Source organism: Struthio camelus, chromosome 1 (genome assembly GCF_040807025.1).
Source record: "Struthio camelus isolate bStrCam1 chromosome 1, bStrCam1.hap1, whole genome shotgun sequence".
Taxonomy (NCBI): domain Eukaryota; kingdom Metazoa; phylum Chordata; class Aves; order Struthioniformes; family Struthionidae; genus Struthio; species Struthio camelus.
In genome coordinates this window covers 215,746,082-215,762,079 of record NC_090942.1, presented here as the reverse complement: position 1 = coordinate 215,762,079, position 15,998 = coordinate 215,746,082, and the positions used below count along the sequence as shown (strand labels likewise).

Here is a 15,998-nt window from a genome sequence, read left to right as displayed (position 1 = left end):
TGTCCTCCAAATTCACTTGAGGGGAGTTTATCCCGGTAGGAATAAGGAACCACTGCAGCCTGATGGATTTGAGGATCTCTCTCTCCTGCTAGTGTCAACTTTAATAGTACTTCCCTGAAGTGGTGGGGAACCGAAAGGGAGAATGAGGTGGAATCCAGAAGTATCTCTACTATTTGTTCCCTGTAATTACACCTTTGTTAGTGGGGCCGAAAAAGAAGCCTACTGCATAGAGGATAAAGTATTCTGCAATCTTTATTCAGCTGTAGGCAATATTTAATTTAGCTGATGTTTATAAAGCATTTTGAAAATGAGTGTTTTTTTTTTTTTTTTGGCGGGCATACCAGCTTGCACTGATCTCTTACATTTTGATGTTTTTGATTGTGAGCAGTATTTTTTCAGACTACTTTGTGTGTAATTGTTCCTGAGTCTTTTCTGTCTTTCAATTGGGAGTAGAATAGTAAAGGGAAGGGAAAGCAGAAATTTAAAGTAGTAGTATAAATCTGTTCCAGGAAGGCTAAAGAAATAAATTTTTGACCTTTGATTTGACGTTCCTTTCTATTAAAAATCAGATTTACTCTATTCCCATACCAGTCTTTTCCTGTTATACTTCTGAAAGCAAGACATCACATGTCAGATCCAAGGCCAGTATTCTTTTACTTAGCACAGAAAATTCTTACTCTGTCCCAAATGTTCATGACCTTCATACAACAGCTGATGAGGTAGAAACTAGTGATCTGCGTAGTATGTAGGCTACACTAAGACTTTCCTTCAACAGAACGATTCTCTGGGTTGAATTATTGCCTAATCCGTTATGGTATAAGTAGTCTTAGCACTTGATTAAGTAATGTCTGAAACAATTTTTAGAAGTCTGTTCTTGCATGTATTTTTCCTTAATCCTTAGTACAAGCGTCATTTTTTTTTTTTTTGATACTAATTTTGGCACAACTCTCCTGCAGTTACTTGTAGCAGACTCCTTGTCTTATCTCTTTATCTAAAAGAGCTACTTGCTATTCACTTTGAGCAAACAGCTTCAGAAGAACAGTTCCCTCACCCACATTTTTACATCGAGGAACTGAGTATTTGAGAGATGTTACCGATACAGATTGCGCAGCACACCTGTTGCTATTCGTACTAACAGGTTGGAGCCCTGTATATTTAGAACTTTTCTAATTCTAAGCATTGGCCGAATTTGCGCCATCCATCCTTGGTACTTCCTGCCAGTGTTGAGAATCCTTGGGAGACCAGTGCAGATAACAATTATATTGCTATTAAAAAACAAGCAACCCTCCTCCTTCCACCGCCCCCCACCAAAAAAATGCAACAACAATCTCTCTCGTGGTGGACCTGAAGTCTAATTTTATAGAATCAGAGGAGCGTGTAGGTTGGATGGACCTCTGGAGGCCATGTGGTCCCAGGCTGCTGTTCAAGGCAGGGCCCCTGTGAGGTCACCTGGAGCCTTGTCCAGTTGAGATTTGAGTATCTCCATTTGATGGAGATTGCACCACCTCTTTGGGTAACTTATTCCAGTATTCAGCCACCCTGAACTGAAAATTTTTCTTCTTTATGTCTAATAGAATTTCTCATATTTGAATTTGAGTGTGTCGCCTCTTATCTTATCCCTGTGCATCTCTGGGATAGAGAGCCTCACTTCTTTTTCTCTTTACCTCCCTATTAGGTAGCTGTAGAATCTGCATGTACAAAAAAGATTTTGAGAAACTGCAGGGTTTGAGTCATTATGTAACTTTTCTTTATGAAACATGGAACGGACATTAACCCCACCAAAAAGGAAACTCATATTTTAGGTCTTGCCTGTTTCCAATCATGGGATTTTTGTAGAGATAGTGTATCGTTCTATAAAATATGTCAGGAATATGCTGCTCTTCCAGTGGATGGTGGAATTTTTGGAGGACTTGCAATCAGTTAATTGGAGTAGAAAATTTTTAGAAATACTTCATTGTTTTGTAGGTACAGTGTAAGGCCAGCAGTTGGATTATTTAGAATATTCTAACCTTTTATTATGAGGTAGTTCAATTGCCTGGAAAATAAAATACTGTGCAAATTTATCATAATGTTCTGATGTAGATAACATTTCTGACTATTATGGCCATTGGTAACGACATAATAAAATCTCTCCTATACTTTCAATTTAAGGTTGCCTAGTGTATTTCCTGGTATAAATATTACAACAGCTGGAACAAGTTCAAAGGAAACCTTTGTAATATTATTCATAGAAACAACATATTTAAGAGGCTTTGATTTACTACTTGAATGGTCGTGTCTCCTTTTCCTTTTTTTTCTTTGCAATGTGCAAAAATCCGCTAATGGAATTAAAGTTTGTCCCCCTTTTTTTTTTCTTCCCTCCTCCCTCAGATTGCAGCTATTCTCAGGAAACGAAAACTTGACTATTATTTGCACAAACTCCTACCTGAGATCTTGCAATCAACTTCCTTTCTGACAGCAAATGGGACCTTGTATATTGCTTGCTTTTGCATTCTAAGGTTGGTATACTGTCATAACAATTAAATGTAATAGGAAGGCTGTTTTTTAATGCAACTTTTTAATTTATATAATAGTTTCTTTTTCAAAATAGGCATGTTTGCAATGAATAGGAGTCAGATAAGCAACAGCTGTGCCATCGTCTTGCTTTCTGGGCTTACCGGTTTAATATGCACATTCTTTTATTTTCCCCTTTTGTAAAATCTTTTAAGTTAGTAAATATTTTGAGTTAGTAAACAAGTCAGTGCGTTTATTTTGTTTCCTTTTCTCTTTTTTCCTGATTCAAAAATATTTATTTGAAGGAAATGCAAATATAGGCCTCTTTGGATACCTGCTAGCATGATCTTTCTCTTCTGGAAAGAATTAATGTAAATTGATTTTATTTGGTTAATTTTTTTTTTTCTCATTTCCAGATGCAGGGGCTGTGATGAGTTTTAATTATCCTAAACTTAATGTAGCCTTCTGAGTTTATACTTTTCTTAATCGTGGTCATAAATGAAGGAAATCCCAGTATAGCTGCTGGGGTTTTCTCATAGGCTAGTAGAATGTGATTGTTTTAATTTGAGCCTTTATAATGGCAGATGTCTGTAGTTGTTATGATGAGAATCGTACCCCACTCTCTTCTTGAAATGTGACTTTATCTTGAAATAACCTACTCTGCCTGCAAAGTGAACAATTTATGCTTAAATGCAATTTGTTTTAATCTGGAGTAGTTTGTTCAAATAGAGTTTTATGTGTGGTTCACTTTCCCTCTTTCTCTAACCCCAAATACCTCTACTCACCAGAGTCATTATTTTGGAATAGTTATCGATGACCAGTCACTTTTCTGCTAAGTTGTATGTTTCTAGTTTAAAGCCCTTTCTTTCAGATACAGTCTTGCCCTGACAAATGAATATAAATGGCACTTCTGTATTCAGAGCTGCTTCTGGTGTATGTTGTAAGTAATTATCAGAATAGTTAAACGTGGAACTTCTTTCCTGTTTTGAAACATGATAATGTCCTAGGTCTGAATTATAAAACGCTTTAAGAGTTCAAGTAAGTTATGCTTATTGTAAGGGATGTTATGCATAGACTTTTAAAGCCTCCAATAGCTATGAATTTTTGGAAGTTATCTGACCGCACACTGAGCAGCCCCTTTAAAAAGTTAATCAAACCGATTATGCCCTACTTCTGCATCTGCAATGAGGCCTCTAAACTTTGCCTCAAGCACTTCGAAAGCTGAGAGAGAAGGCTAAGAAAAAGAGGAGCTAGCTGAGGAGACATGGATCGCTTTTTAAAGTCAATCATTTGGGAGATTCAAAGTGAATTTTTAAATTTGAAGTAACAAACTCTAGGGAATTTGAATTTTTCAAGCTATCTAAAGTGTATTCATACTAATTTATCCTTGCTCCTCTGAGGAGTGCAGTGGTCTTCCTTGTTCTGCTATGCAGTTGCCTCTAAAACTGCAATGCCTTACTTTTAGATATTATCCTCTAAATTTAGCTGGAGTGGTTTCAAGTTTTATTGTTTTCAGCTGTTCCTCTAATGGAGATTATTAGCTGTACAGCAGATTTGTGACTCTGCCTTAGTTCTGCTAGTAGATGAAGGCTGGCTCTGGCGCTGAAGCCAATCAGTGCAGCATGGCTTTTACCTGTACGAAGCAGAGCTAAGTTCTCCTGACCTCCAAATCAGCATGGACAGATGCAGGCTGAGTAATAGGCGTGGTACCTAGCCCACGTGCCCTTCTGAGTAATACTGAAGCATTGTTCAGAATGATCCAGACCAAAACTATGCAAAGGACAACACGAACGATTTAACGTGACAAGCAGCTGTGTGTCAGTGTTTGGGCAACTGAGTGTCTCACAGTATGCTACGTGTGAAGGCCCGTTGGCATCAGTGTTAAGCAGGCCAGCTGGCTTAGCTTCAGAAATGAAGAAGTGATAGGGAATTGAAAGATGGTTATGGTGTTGATTAGCGTTAAGGTTTGGCACTACTTAATTCCCCTAGTTATGGGAAGCAGAAAAAGGATAATGTTGGATACTGTATATTTGGATACATGCAAATACTTAAACTTCTGTTGTTACAGCTGTGCAGCACTGTAGCAAACCAACCTGGTGAGCCATATGTGGTTTTTCTGTTGCATGCAGAGTTCTCATCTCCAGCAGAATCTCTGCCGATCAGGTCTCTGCAGACTCACTGTCCCGTGCAATAGCAAGACTTGCAAACAAAAGGTGTCAGCCTGTTGTCTGGGGAGATAAATGGCTCTGATGAACTGAAGTCACTAACAGAGGAAAAAAGAAGAAAGTATTTAGAAAGTCTTTATACTTTGCACCGGTTGGAATACTGGTATACTTTGCACCAGTCCAACTATAAGGACTATTTTGGAGCTTTTATGATGAGAACAAAATTCAGAGAGCCAATAAATGACGTTTCAAACAAATAAACAACTGATAACATGATTGCATGATTGTTAACAAAGTCACACCTCCCAGATTTACTAGTGTTCACTGAAGGATAACTAAATAACTGACGATGATCTGATTATTACATCCTATGTAAATTCCCACGTGGCTTTTGACAAGACCCTTTACTAAGACTCTTCAGGAAAGATTGCTTAACTTCCAGGAGTTAGTAAATCACTAATAACTGGATAAAATATGAGAAACAAAAAGAGGAATAAATAATCAGCTTTCATAATAGAAAGCGGTTGGCAGTAGTGTTTCTGCTGTGTCCTTTGTTCTGCATAGACCTCAAAAATCTGGAAGAAGGAACGAGGAATAGTATGAATATTGCTATATGAGATTATTTAGCATGTTAAACCTAAACTGGCAATTAAAATATTTTATTAAATTTGGTATTGAAAAGTGCAAAGAAATGCATGGCGAGAAAAAGAACCATTCTATCCATACAGAGTGCTGAGCTTTAAATTAGCTACCGTTAAACAGGAAGATGTTTGAGAGCCATTGTGGGTAAGTTCTTCGAACAAGTCGGTTTAGTACTTAAATGTAGTCACAGAAACTGAGAACAAGCCATAAAACTTTTTATAAACCGTAAAAATACATGATATATTTGCATGTTGTTGCTGTATGCTTTGTATTTATTCTTTAAGAGCTGCTTCTGAGCTTGTAATGTTGACAAGTCCTTCATTTGGAGTGTACTCAGTGTCTATATCGCCTTGCAGCTTGAGCCATATGAGTTTTCTTCCCTCATCCACTGTTAGGCGGGTAACAGAGGACAGGACTGAGACCCATGCATGTGAGACTTTGCTGCCTTTTCCCCCTGCCCCCCTTCCCTTCAGCCACTTTGTGGTTGAGGGATGAACTTGTGTGATTCCTTGAATCAACTGCTTTGTGATGCAGTGTTAGAAATTTTTGGCTTCTTTCAGTAGCCCCTGAGAGCAGATGTAATTGTATCTCATTTTCCAGCCCAGACTATTTGATGTCGCATATTTTAATCCATCAAAGAAACAGCACTGGTGCTATGGTGTTCCACATAACTGTGACCTAAGTATTTTTGAAATGAGGTTGTAACTGTGCAAAGAGATGCTACGAGACTGTGGAGATCTAGGTCTTCTGGAGCTGATTCTACATAGTGTTGAGAGATTAGATATAATAAATCTGTGTGATGTGATGATGCCTGCTGCAGTTTTCTCGTCTTCTTTAGCTGGAAAGTATATTCTGGCCTTTTTGGATGAGACCATCTCAGTCCAAGTCCTTGTATGCAGATGTTCATATGTTCTATGGGGTTCTAGCCTGCTCTGGGCTTTGGACTGGTGGAGAGTTTCCTGCAAACTTTGTCCTCTGGGCAGGAGAGTTTCCAGGAAGCCGGAGCAGCAGTAGCTCAGAAGCTAAACTGTCGGACAAGCCCCCCACAATTAGCTGATCTTACCCGCCTGGGATTCTAGGCCAAAGCAGCATTTTCAGGGGTTCTTGACTGGACAGCGTAACCCATATTTACGTCCACGGTTTTTGATTTGAGAAGCCTCTTTGCTTCTTCTAGGACACCAAGGAGACCTACTGGTAGGCATAAAAGGTCTCCTGGATAAAGTGACCAACTTCATCTATTCATACCTTTTCCAAAGTCTGAGTAAATCTTCAGTCACCGTCCATTGAGGCTTTCCACAGAGAATACTTTTTCCAAGATATAGTGAAGGAGATTTTTCTGTTGCTTTTGTATATGATTGAAATCTGAACTAAGACTTAAGTATGAAATTTAATTGTCAGTGAGAAGTCTGGCTTGTGCTAATATGTCTTTTTGATGCTTTGGTAGTAATTGCTTGCTTTCCACTAGGAAAACCCACCAAAATTGAAACAGCTGCAAATATTTTTAAGGATGTAATATTTTAGGCAAGAAACTGCAGTTTAAGTAATTTCAAGAATTGTTTAAGTTCTCTCCGTTTCATAGGTGGATAAAATTTCAAAAGGATCTAAATCTAATTGCAGTCACGACTTGGGCTGTGGATAGATGTTCTCATTCTGGAAGGGGTTACTGTTACAGTTACTTGTCATTGCTCTCCTGCAAGTGGTTTATATCAGCTTTTCCTAATTTCCTTTAGGTGAAATTAGTCATGTTAGCTGGGACCAACAATTTAAACTGCTTAAAGCTGACTTTGCTGATTTTTATTCTTGCTTGGAGTGAATGAGGAGAGGTACACAGACTGCTCTGTTGGCAGATAAATGGGGGTGATAATCTCTCTTAAGGATGTGTGACAGGCCAGCTGGGGGTTGTAATCTCTTCTGCCAGTGAGATCCAGAAGACTACATCTGTCTAGGACAGAAGTGCTAGGCTCCTGTTTTGAGAAGCATTGCATCTGTTCAATAAAAAGGTGTGATTTTTTTTTTTTTTGGAGGGGGGGGGCTGGTTTTATTAAACAAACGCAAAACCCCACGAAGACATAACTCTATTAGTCTAGCACCTAAACTAATTCAGCTTGTCCATGTAGAGGTTGACACTGGCTTGCTTTATTAGTTTCAGGCTTATATATCAACCAGCCTTTAAATTTTGGACAGTGTCATGCAATGAAGTTAGATACGCAACCTGAAGGAGAACTCATATTCCTCATTCCCACTTCTAACCATAGACCGTGTAATAATAACCATGTAAATAAGAAAAAAAAAATTCATTTATTCTAGCGGAAGTTTAAATATTTTTTCACTTACTGATTGGACATATTTTACACCATGTAAAAAATTAATATTTACTGTTTTTTTCTTCCCAAAATCTTACCAAATTAAACATGTAAGCATTAGTAGGGGGATTCAGAACCATGCAAAAAACAAATTCCTGTTTCTTTCCCACAGAAAAGACATTTGTTATGTTATTTAACAGGTGTGTCTAGTGAGTTGTGTTCATACTTACTAAGAAGTTTAAAATGGCTTCTCTGAAACTTCATACAGTAATTGCTTTCCAAGAGAGTCCTAATAATGAACTTTAGCTCCTTCAGCATTTGGCATTGTCATCCTGAGAAATTATCCTTTTGCAGCCGTGGGAATGAACAGTGTGTATAATTGCCATTACATCACTTGTTGCTGATACGCTGGCTCTCTTTTCGCTCATGAACGTAAGCTGGCATTTCTCACTAGTGAGGTTATTTTTGCAGAAGTGTGGAATGAAGCTAATTACAGCGAGGGTAAAAGTAGGCTAATCCAGATAGTGTTGATTAGTTATCTTAGTTTGTTCTTTTGTGCTGACAATGTGAATTGTCATTTAAGAAAGCTTCCTTTTCCTACCTTTTGTGTTTGGTGTTTTGTTTATTGCATTTTGTTTGCTATTTTTTTTAGGAGGATAGACTCCCTTGTGATGCTGTAGAGAGCTCAACTGATCGTGCCAGTTAGGCACTGTAGTGATCGGCTGAGCAGCATCAGTGTACTCGAAGTGCTAATTTGAATAAATTTGAAGGTGCAGGTGTTCCGAACAGATTCGCTATGGTTGGCACCGTTGTCTGGCTATTTAATTTTTCCTACTTTTGTTTGGAATGGCCAATTTATACAAATATTTTCTTACACGTACTCATTATTTATGTTACTTTTTTTTTTCAATATTTAAAAAAATTGGAAGAACTTTTTAAAATATCGTGTAGGTTCTTAAGTGCAACCCTGATCTTGCTGAAAAAATGGAGAGTTTTTCCATTGACGTTAACAGAAGTTGGGATTGTCCTGTTGGTTTTAGTGGCAAGGCAAAAATTGATTCCCTGGCTCACTGTCAATGAGTGACTTAGTGTTTTTAGCATCAGTTGCTGTATTTGGCTTCAGAGCATAATGTAAATTATAATAACTTGATTTGATTTCTGGCTCAACTGATTTTATTATATCCAATGAGTCACATCTTCCTGCACGTATATTTGGACAAGTAGCAATTACCAGCTTGTAGAATATTTTTCTGTAATTAATGTCTACAACCTTTCAGAAATATCTCTTGAAATTGCTTCCTTTTGTTAAAGTAATGGTTTAAATGAAAGGATGTGTTAGTGAAGTATTTCAGGTGTGTGATGTTTCTTAAGCACCTGGGAAACCCTTATGAGAAATACCCAAGTATAAAAAATCATGTTTAGCATTTATTTAGAGGTATAGATTCCTGTAAAGGGACACATGTGTTAGTGGCGCGTGGGCATAATTTTATGATAAGCAAAACAGACTGTGTTGTACATCAGCTGCTCTGTTGCTTTGTATGTAATACACGTATAAATTACATTTTCAGGAGGCTGCTTGGAAAATTCTACTTTTGGTCTCCTGGCTTTGGTGCTGCTTTACCAGCTTCTTACATTGCTATTCTCATCGAAAGGAAAAGCAGGTACAGCTTGTGTTTATTAATTTTCAATTTTTTATGTATTCCTTTTTTCAGTCATTTGACAATTTAGTCACTTTTGTTTTAGAATGCTGGAAATGCAGTTCATTTGAAAGAGAGTATTTAGTAGCCCTAACCTGAAGTCTAGGAAGGTACAGTAGAAAAACATTTCATGAATGTACTATTTCTTTTTTTGTGGGTTTTGTTTTCCCTTGTTTTCCCTTGTTTAATACCTAGACTGGTTGTTATCATTGCCTAATTAGGCAATGTTTTTTTATATATATATATATATATATATATTTAATTTTCTTAAATAGTTTTTGCAATAAGTCACAGAAAAGAGGTTTGCTAATGAAAATTAACAATTACACAAGTTGACAGCATGATATTAGTTAATATAGCGGAGTAATAGGATTTTGTGTGAGGGGGGAAAAAAAAATGAATCGGAAGAGCTGAAGTAAAAGACCTAGGATGAAATGTGATGATACAAAAGCCAAAACCTTTCACTTATGGAACAATGCCAAAGTTCAGCTATCAACAGGAAGGTCATTTAAAATATTGAAGTGGGGGGGAAAAAAGCTTTGAATGATCCAAGGATAACTGAAAGCTGCCATTTGTGATGTGGCAATGAAAACTGGCAGATTAAATCTTGGGTTGTAGGATGTTCATGTTTTGAAATGCAGCTCGTATTGGTAGCTTATATTAACAGTGCAAAATATGCTCCATTACTTTAATATGGTGCTTTAATCATCTAGTTAGTATACTTTAGTCAGAGTAGCGATGGCGACAGAAGAGTAAGATAAGGAATTACTCTTAGTTCAAAGGAGGAAATTTTAAGACTAGAGATGATGTAGATTTGCTTTTGATTACTGTGGATATCTGAAACTTTCTTATGCAGTCATTTCAGATTGATTGCAAACTCATATGCATCATGTTGTCATCTACCTGGATGATATCATTCCTGTTCCTGGAATTCACATGTGAAGTAAGCAAAGCCCAAGCTGATTTTCAGATAAGATGGTCAAAGTCTTCTCCTTTGAAGATAATACATTAACCATAGTTTCTGGAGATCAAGGTGTGTTTCTTTATGAGTAAGAAGTTCTGGAAAATTGGGAGCGCTTCTAAATTAGGTTGTTAAATGTAACTACAGAGAAAAAATGTTGAAGTAATAAAGTTAGTTTGTAAAGTAAGGTTTTTCTTTTATTTTTAAGTCCTTTCTAGCTGACTGAAGGTGGAGTTTACATGGAGACACAGTGGCATCTACAGTCATCTCCTGAATAGCTTACAAAAAACTGTATTGAAAAATTAGGGAGGAGGGAAGAAGTCTTGTTTTTAGTTCATAAACGTATCTGCAGTTCTTTAAGTTGCAGCTGGCAGCAACATCCAACTTAATCACTTAATCTCTTTCCAAGTGGATACCCTATTTTAAGTTCCTCACAGGCATTTGCTTGCACAGCATCCCTGTCAGTCCTGAACTTCAGAACCACATGCTTGTAAATCAGATTTTCCTCTGAGTATCGCTGCTTGTGTGTGCCAGACTTGTACTTTTTCTAATTCTTAGGGAAAAAATGGGAAAAAGAGATGTGCAGTCTTTGAAAGACTTCTCAAAGACCAGTTAGAAGCTTTAGAGTTTTAAAGAGGAGCATCTTTTCTAATATTTTACTGAACTAGTTTGATTAAAATTTGTAATGTAACTGTAAATTTGCATGGCACTGGCATAATAATTCACAATAAGAAGGAAAAATGGCATTGAAAAAAAACTGCAGTCAAACTCAGTGATCTGCATTATATTATTCAGCTGCTTTCTTATAAATATGTAAACTGCGCATCAGTTTGTCCATATATAGTTCACTTTGTGATTATAAATTATGATTATTCTGTCTATGAGAACTAGTTCATGGGGATCTGTGGAAGGGGCAGAGGAATGAAAAAACAATTTTTTTTTTGTGCGCTTAGGGCTTTTATCTCAAGAAAAAATCAGCATAAGGAACATTCTGTGATATGAGTAGAAGAGCACAAGTCACGTTATTGTGGTTAAATAATATTTTGATACGAATGGTTTCCTAGATAATAATTGAATTTAGAAAAATAAGCATGAAGATTTTTATTCGTATTCATAAAATGTATATTCATATTTCTACCTCTTTCTGCTGTAGGAGAAATTAAAATTTTGCCTTTTTCTGGTATTCACAAGCGTTGTGGGTTGTCCGTTAGGATTACAAGGAAGCATCCTTACTGGCGAATGTAGAAATTATAGTGTGATACCTGTTAGTTGGGTGCGACCTTTTGATGTTAAGAAGGCGCAGGGTTGAATTTCAGCCAATTTTGGCTGTTGACTATGTCGTAAAATGCCATTCTTTTTATGCAGGTATTACTCCTACCATCTTATTTCTTTTCCCTTTACTTAGTGCTCTGACAAAGCTACGGTTTGGCAGAGATGTTTAAAAAAAAAAAAAAAAGAAAAGAAAAAAATGAAACAAAAAAATTATGAGTGTATTTTAGGTGTTATATTTCTCACATGAAAAGAAAATGTTTCTGTAAATAGAGAAAGTACTGCCTTTTCTTGGAGAACTGTATGCAGTTCCTCAGAATATACATTTTTCCAATTCCTTTTGATGGTTTGGCAGTAGCCTCAGCATTTTAATTATTCTTAATGTATATACGATCATAATAACGGTTATGTTGTAATAAATTAGCTCTTGACAGGAGCACTTGCTCAAGTCTTTTTAAAATAATATAATTTTCTGTAGAGTTTCACTTTCTCACATCTACTGTGAAAGAATAATGTGCAGTTCTTCTGTCACAGAATGTACAGGTTTTTTTAGCATTTGACATTAAACATTGTCTTATACCTCTTTAAAAGTGTAGAAATAACTGTTATATTCATTTCACTAAGCTTCCTTAATAAATTGTTACATTGATTTTTATTAAGATTTGTATGGGATCTTTTTACCAATGTGCTCCTTTACTCCTGTAGATATTATTTCAAGCTGTTTGAGGAGCAATACTGTTTGCACTGTTTGTAATTTTGTAAAATTAATATTTTACGTCCATCTTTTTGCTTCTTTTTGAAATTCAAAGTTAGTTTTTATATATATATATATGTGTGTATATTTTAACATCTATTTAATGGCATCAGCAGGAATTGAGCATCTAGATGAGGAGGGAAGCTGTGGCTTAGAGTGAAAGACAGTTTTGTCTTGTTGCAGAAGCACCAAGACTGTTAGAAGGCAAGGGAATAACTGAATATATTTGTTAAAATCGTTGTGAATGAAGCTGTCAAAATATGATCTGAAGCTTTGAAGCCAATGTGTTGTTGGATATCTTACTGAATTGATTGTACCTGACTGAGTCTAACTTTTTTTGTCTTAAAAATCAGTTAGGAGCCAGAATTTGAGATATCTGTGACTGTTTAATCTCGAAGAAAAGGACAATGTTCTCTAAGTGTTTTGCAAACGTACTAATGCTTCAGAAGCACTTAAGTTGTATTTTGCTGGTAGCTAAATGGCCGACTTCATTTTGTCGGGTTCTTGTTTAAAATATATGTTAATAAATTTCAGAAACTATAAATAAAGCTTTAAAAGTGGACACAATTAGGCTTTTAGCAAAATTAATTGTCTTACTGCCTGGTAACCATTTTACCATTTTCCCTCTATGTAAGTAATTAAGCCAAAGAAGTCTTAACATCACCTACCGAAAAGTTCTGTAGGGACCCTTCTGGGATTCCCCCCCGGCTGAATTAATGTTTACGTAGTGGCTGTTAACATTATAGCGGCGCCTGTCTCGTCGCTACGTATAAAGTTGTGTCACTGATGGGATTATAAAACCTGAGGTTTAGGGCTTTTATAATTTGGTTGTAAAATCTTGCTCTGGACTGCTATCGGCAACATGTTTTTAGTTGAGAAGTTTGGGTGCTTTTCATCCAAAAAAAAAAAAATTAGTGTACTGAACTCTTAGAAAAATATTTAAAGCATCTGCCTACATTTTAAAAGTGATACAGTGCAACAGTGTGTGTTAATATAGAACATCTATACATGTATGTTTAGTGAGCTTGGAAACAGAAATACGTTGCCATATATTGCTGAGAAAAGTGACCGAAACACTTACGTAAGAACAGTGTGGAATTTCTTGCGTTTTTGCAAATATTTGCATATTTGTTCTTCTGACAGCGCATTCAGTTGCTATTAGAATTCTTTGCTTGCCAGAAATGCCTAAGTCTTTAATCTGAATACATTGTAAAGGAAGAAGGTGCCAGCCCAGTAGTGGTAATAGGTATGGTATAGGCTGTAAATAAACAGCCTTTTTGTGATTTCTGTGGATTTATCCATTTAAATACTTTTTTTTTTTTTTGAATGATAGCACGGTATAGTTAGACTGGAGATGAGAATTCCCCATCTCGAAAGGTTTTGCAGTTACTCAGACTGCCGTGGTATTGTAAGGAAGTTCGTAAATCACTGGGGGACAGCGGGAAGGGAGGGAAACAAAGCAGGCAAACAATCTTCTAACACAACAGCTGTTTTTGCAAACTTTACTCTTACTTCCTATAGGTAAGAAATTGAGGGAGCAAGCTCTTTTGTGGAGTGACTTCTCACATGCCAATTTTGTGCGTCGAGGTGAAAAAACACAAGCTCGTACCGCTCACGTGAGCGTTTTGTGTTGTGATCTGGTAAGCAGAGCTAGTAGGGAAACAAATTATTTTGGTATTTTACTCCTCTGGAATGTTTATTGCTCTGAAATATGGAGCCAAGCTGTAGCAGTGAAGTAAAAAGAAATACTTTTTGTTTCCAAGACGAAGTTTGGGAAGTTTTGTTTCCAATCCGTCGCACTTCAACTGCTGTGATGTTGGGCAGCACCTGAGGTGTTTGTGGTTTTGTGCTAATAGCACGTACACATTTGCAGATTTGGGGGCTGCTACAGCCTTAATCTTTAGTGCTGTCCAAAAATAACCTCAGTGCAATGCCTCAAACCTGTACTGTCTACTACATGGTTATTAGAGGGGGGGAAAGCTCGGATTTTCAAGGTTGCCTAGCAGTGCGGGAGTCGATCTGTGGAGCGTACTGTGGCTGTGGGGAGGTCGTGCCTGGCAGGTAGCTCAGGGCTGGCAGCTCTTGAGGGTGTTTTTCATGGGAAGCAGCATCTCTCGGCTCCCACTGACTTTGGGTCCTAGCAGGACCTAAAGTTTAGGAGCCCTTGCCTAGCACAGGGCGAAAATACTTCCAATAGTTATTTGCATAATTTCTCTTTTTGAGAAATGGGATCACCTGGCTTCTGCTGTGTTATCCCAGACATACTCGGTCTTCAGTTCACGAGATCCCCCGTAGTCTGGTATTTTACACTTGAAAGATTGATAACTTTTGTAGTGTATTACGCTGGCAGTCATAACTTTTTTTTTTTTTTAAACAAATTTCTGTTTTTTACCTACTGTTTTAGAGTTGCATGTTATTTCTGGAAAACAATCCTGAATTTCACAGAATCACAGAATGGTTGAGGTTGGAAGAGGTCATCTGCTCACGCAGGGTCAATGTACAACCAATTTGATGAATTGGGTTCAGTTAAATTAATATGGTAAACAGCCCTCAAGCTGTAAACCTAGGATTCTCTTAAGTATTACACAAGGAAGAAATGGTTCACTTTCTCTCCAGAGTGCAAGTAGTCTAAATTTTGTTTTCGTCTGCGCACAAATCTCCCCTGTATATGCTTTAGAAGTAAATGAGAAAACCAGTGAGTGCTGTAGTCTTATTTTATGGAGAAGAAGAATTCCAGAGCATTTAAACTTTGAACAAATTATGCTGTATTGGAATCATATTAACTTGATTTCTAATCTCTGGTCTGAGTACTGTAGTGCTTTCAATCGGCCCTGGAGTATTTCATATTTCAGTAAATCCCTATTCTGAGTTGTTCTTTTTTGCAACTTTTTGGCTAATTGTTATGAAGGTTACGTATCTTTTGGGGTTGAAAAAAAATTGTTTTGGTTAAATTTTGTTGGATATTTCAAATTTTTCTTCAACTTCTTAAAAGCAAAAGTAAGTATCATTTGCTTTCATTTAAGTAGAAAGAAGTTTGACTATGGAGGCCAAACTTCCCTGAAGCCTAAAACAGGGAATCATATGTTTTGTGATTATTTGCGTCTGCAATTAGGATGAAGGAATGAGAAGATAGGGGCCAATATAAATTCTGTGTCTGAATTGCAGAGTGATAAATTGTGATAGAAAAGTTTGAAAAAACATCGTCAGATAGTGCAGATAAAAACAAATGTGCTGGCTAATGCAGTTTAATTATGATACTTTCCTGTCACTTGTCTGCAAAATGCCTTACAGACTGCAGCTGTCACTTAAGTCATAGCAGGATTATGAAGCAGTCCCGTGTCAAAGGAAAAGGATGCTCTTTGTAGGTCATCAGAAGATGCTTTGCTGCTGGCAAGACGTAAGCTATGTACTCCGTTTGTAAAAGTAGCTGCAGAGTTAAAATCTGGTGCAGTTAATGAACTGTGGAAACCATTTTGTTCTGTATGCGTTTCATGGATATGTGAGTTTATGTACCCTTTTGCCACTTAGGCAGTTTTACAAGTCTTGAAATTTTATGTGAATGCTTAACTGGTAGGGAACAGGAACTTGGCTTTTTGGCTGAGGTTGGTTGTACATGCAAACCTTTATGTCTTAGAGGCAAATGTGCAATCTGTGGCTGAGTGTAGCTACCTTAGAGCTCCTGTGCCTGCTACCCGAGTGCCTCTGGTTTTGTTG

General features: G+C 37.0%; 1 protein-coding gene across 3 annotated transcripts in view; it reads left to right on the top strand.

The window, feature by feature from the left end:
- Positions 1-15,998, top strand: part of TMEM135 (transmembrane protein 135) — a 186,688-nt gene that overhangs the window by 13,500 nt on the left and 157,190 nt on the right. For 2 of the 3 annotated variants that reach the window (XM_068930540.1, XM_068930538.1), the window contains exons 2-3: positions 2,371-2,498; positions 9,172-9,264. In XM_068930540.1, the coding sequence (XP_068786641.1) occupies positions 2,371-2,498; positions 9,172-9,264 (221 nt within the window). The remainder of the gene's footprint in view (positions 1-2,370; positions 2,499-9,171; positions 9,265-15,998) is intronic. The other variant, XM_068930541.1, reaches the window with a different exon arrangement.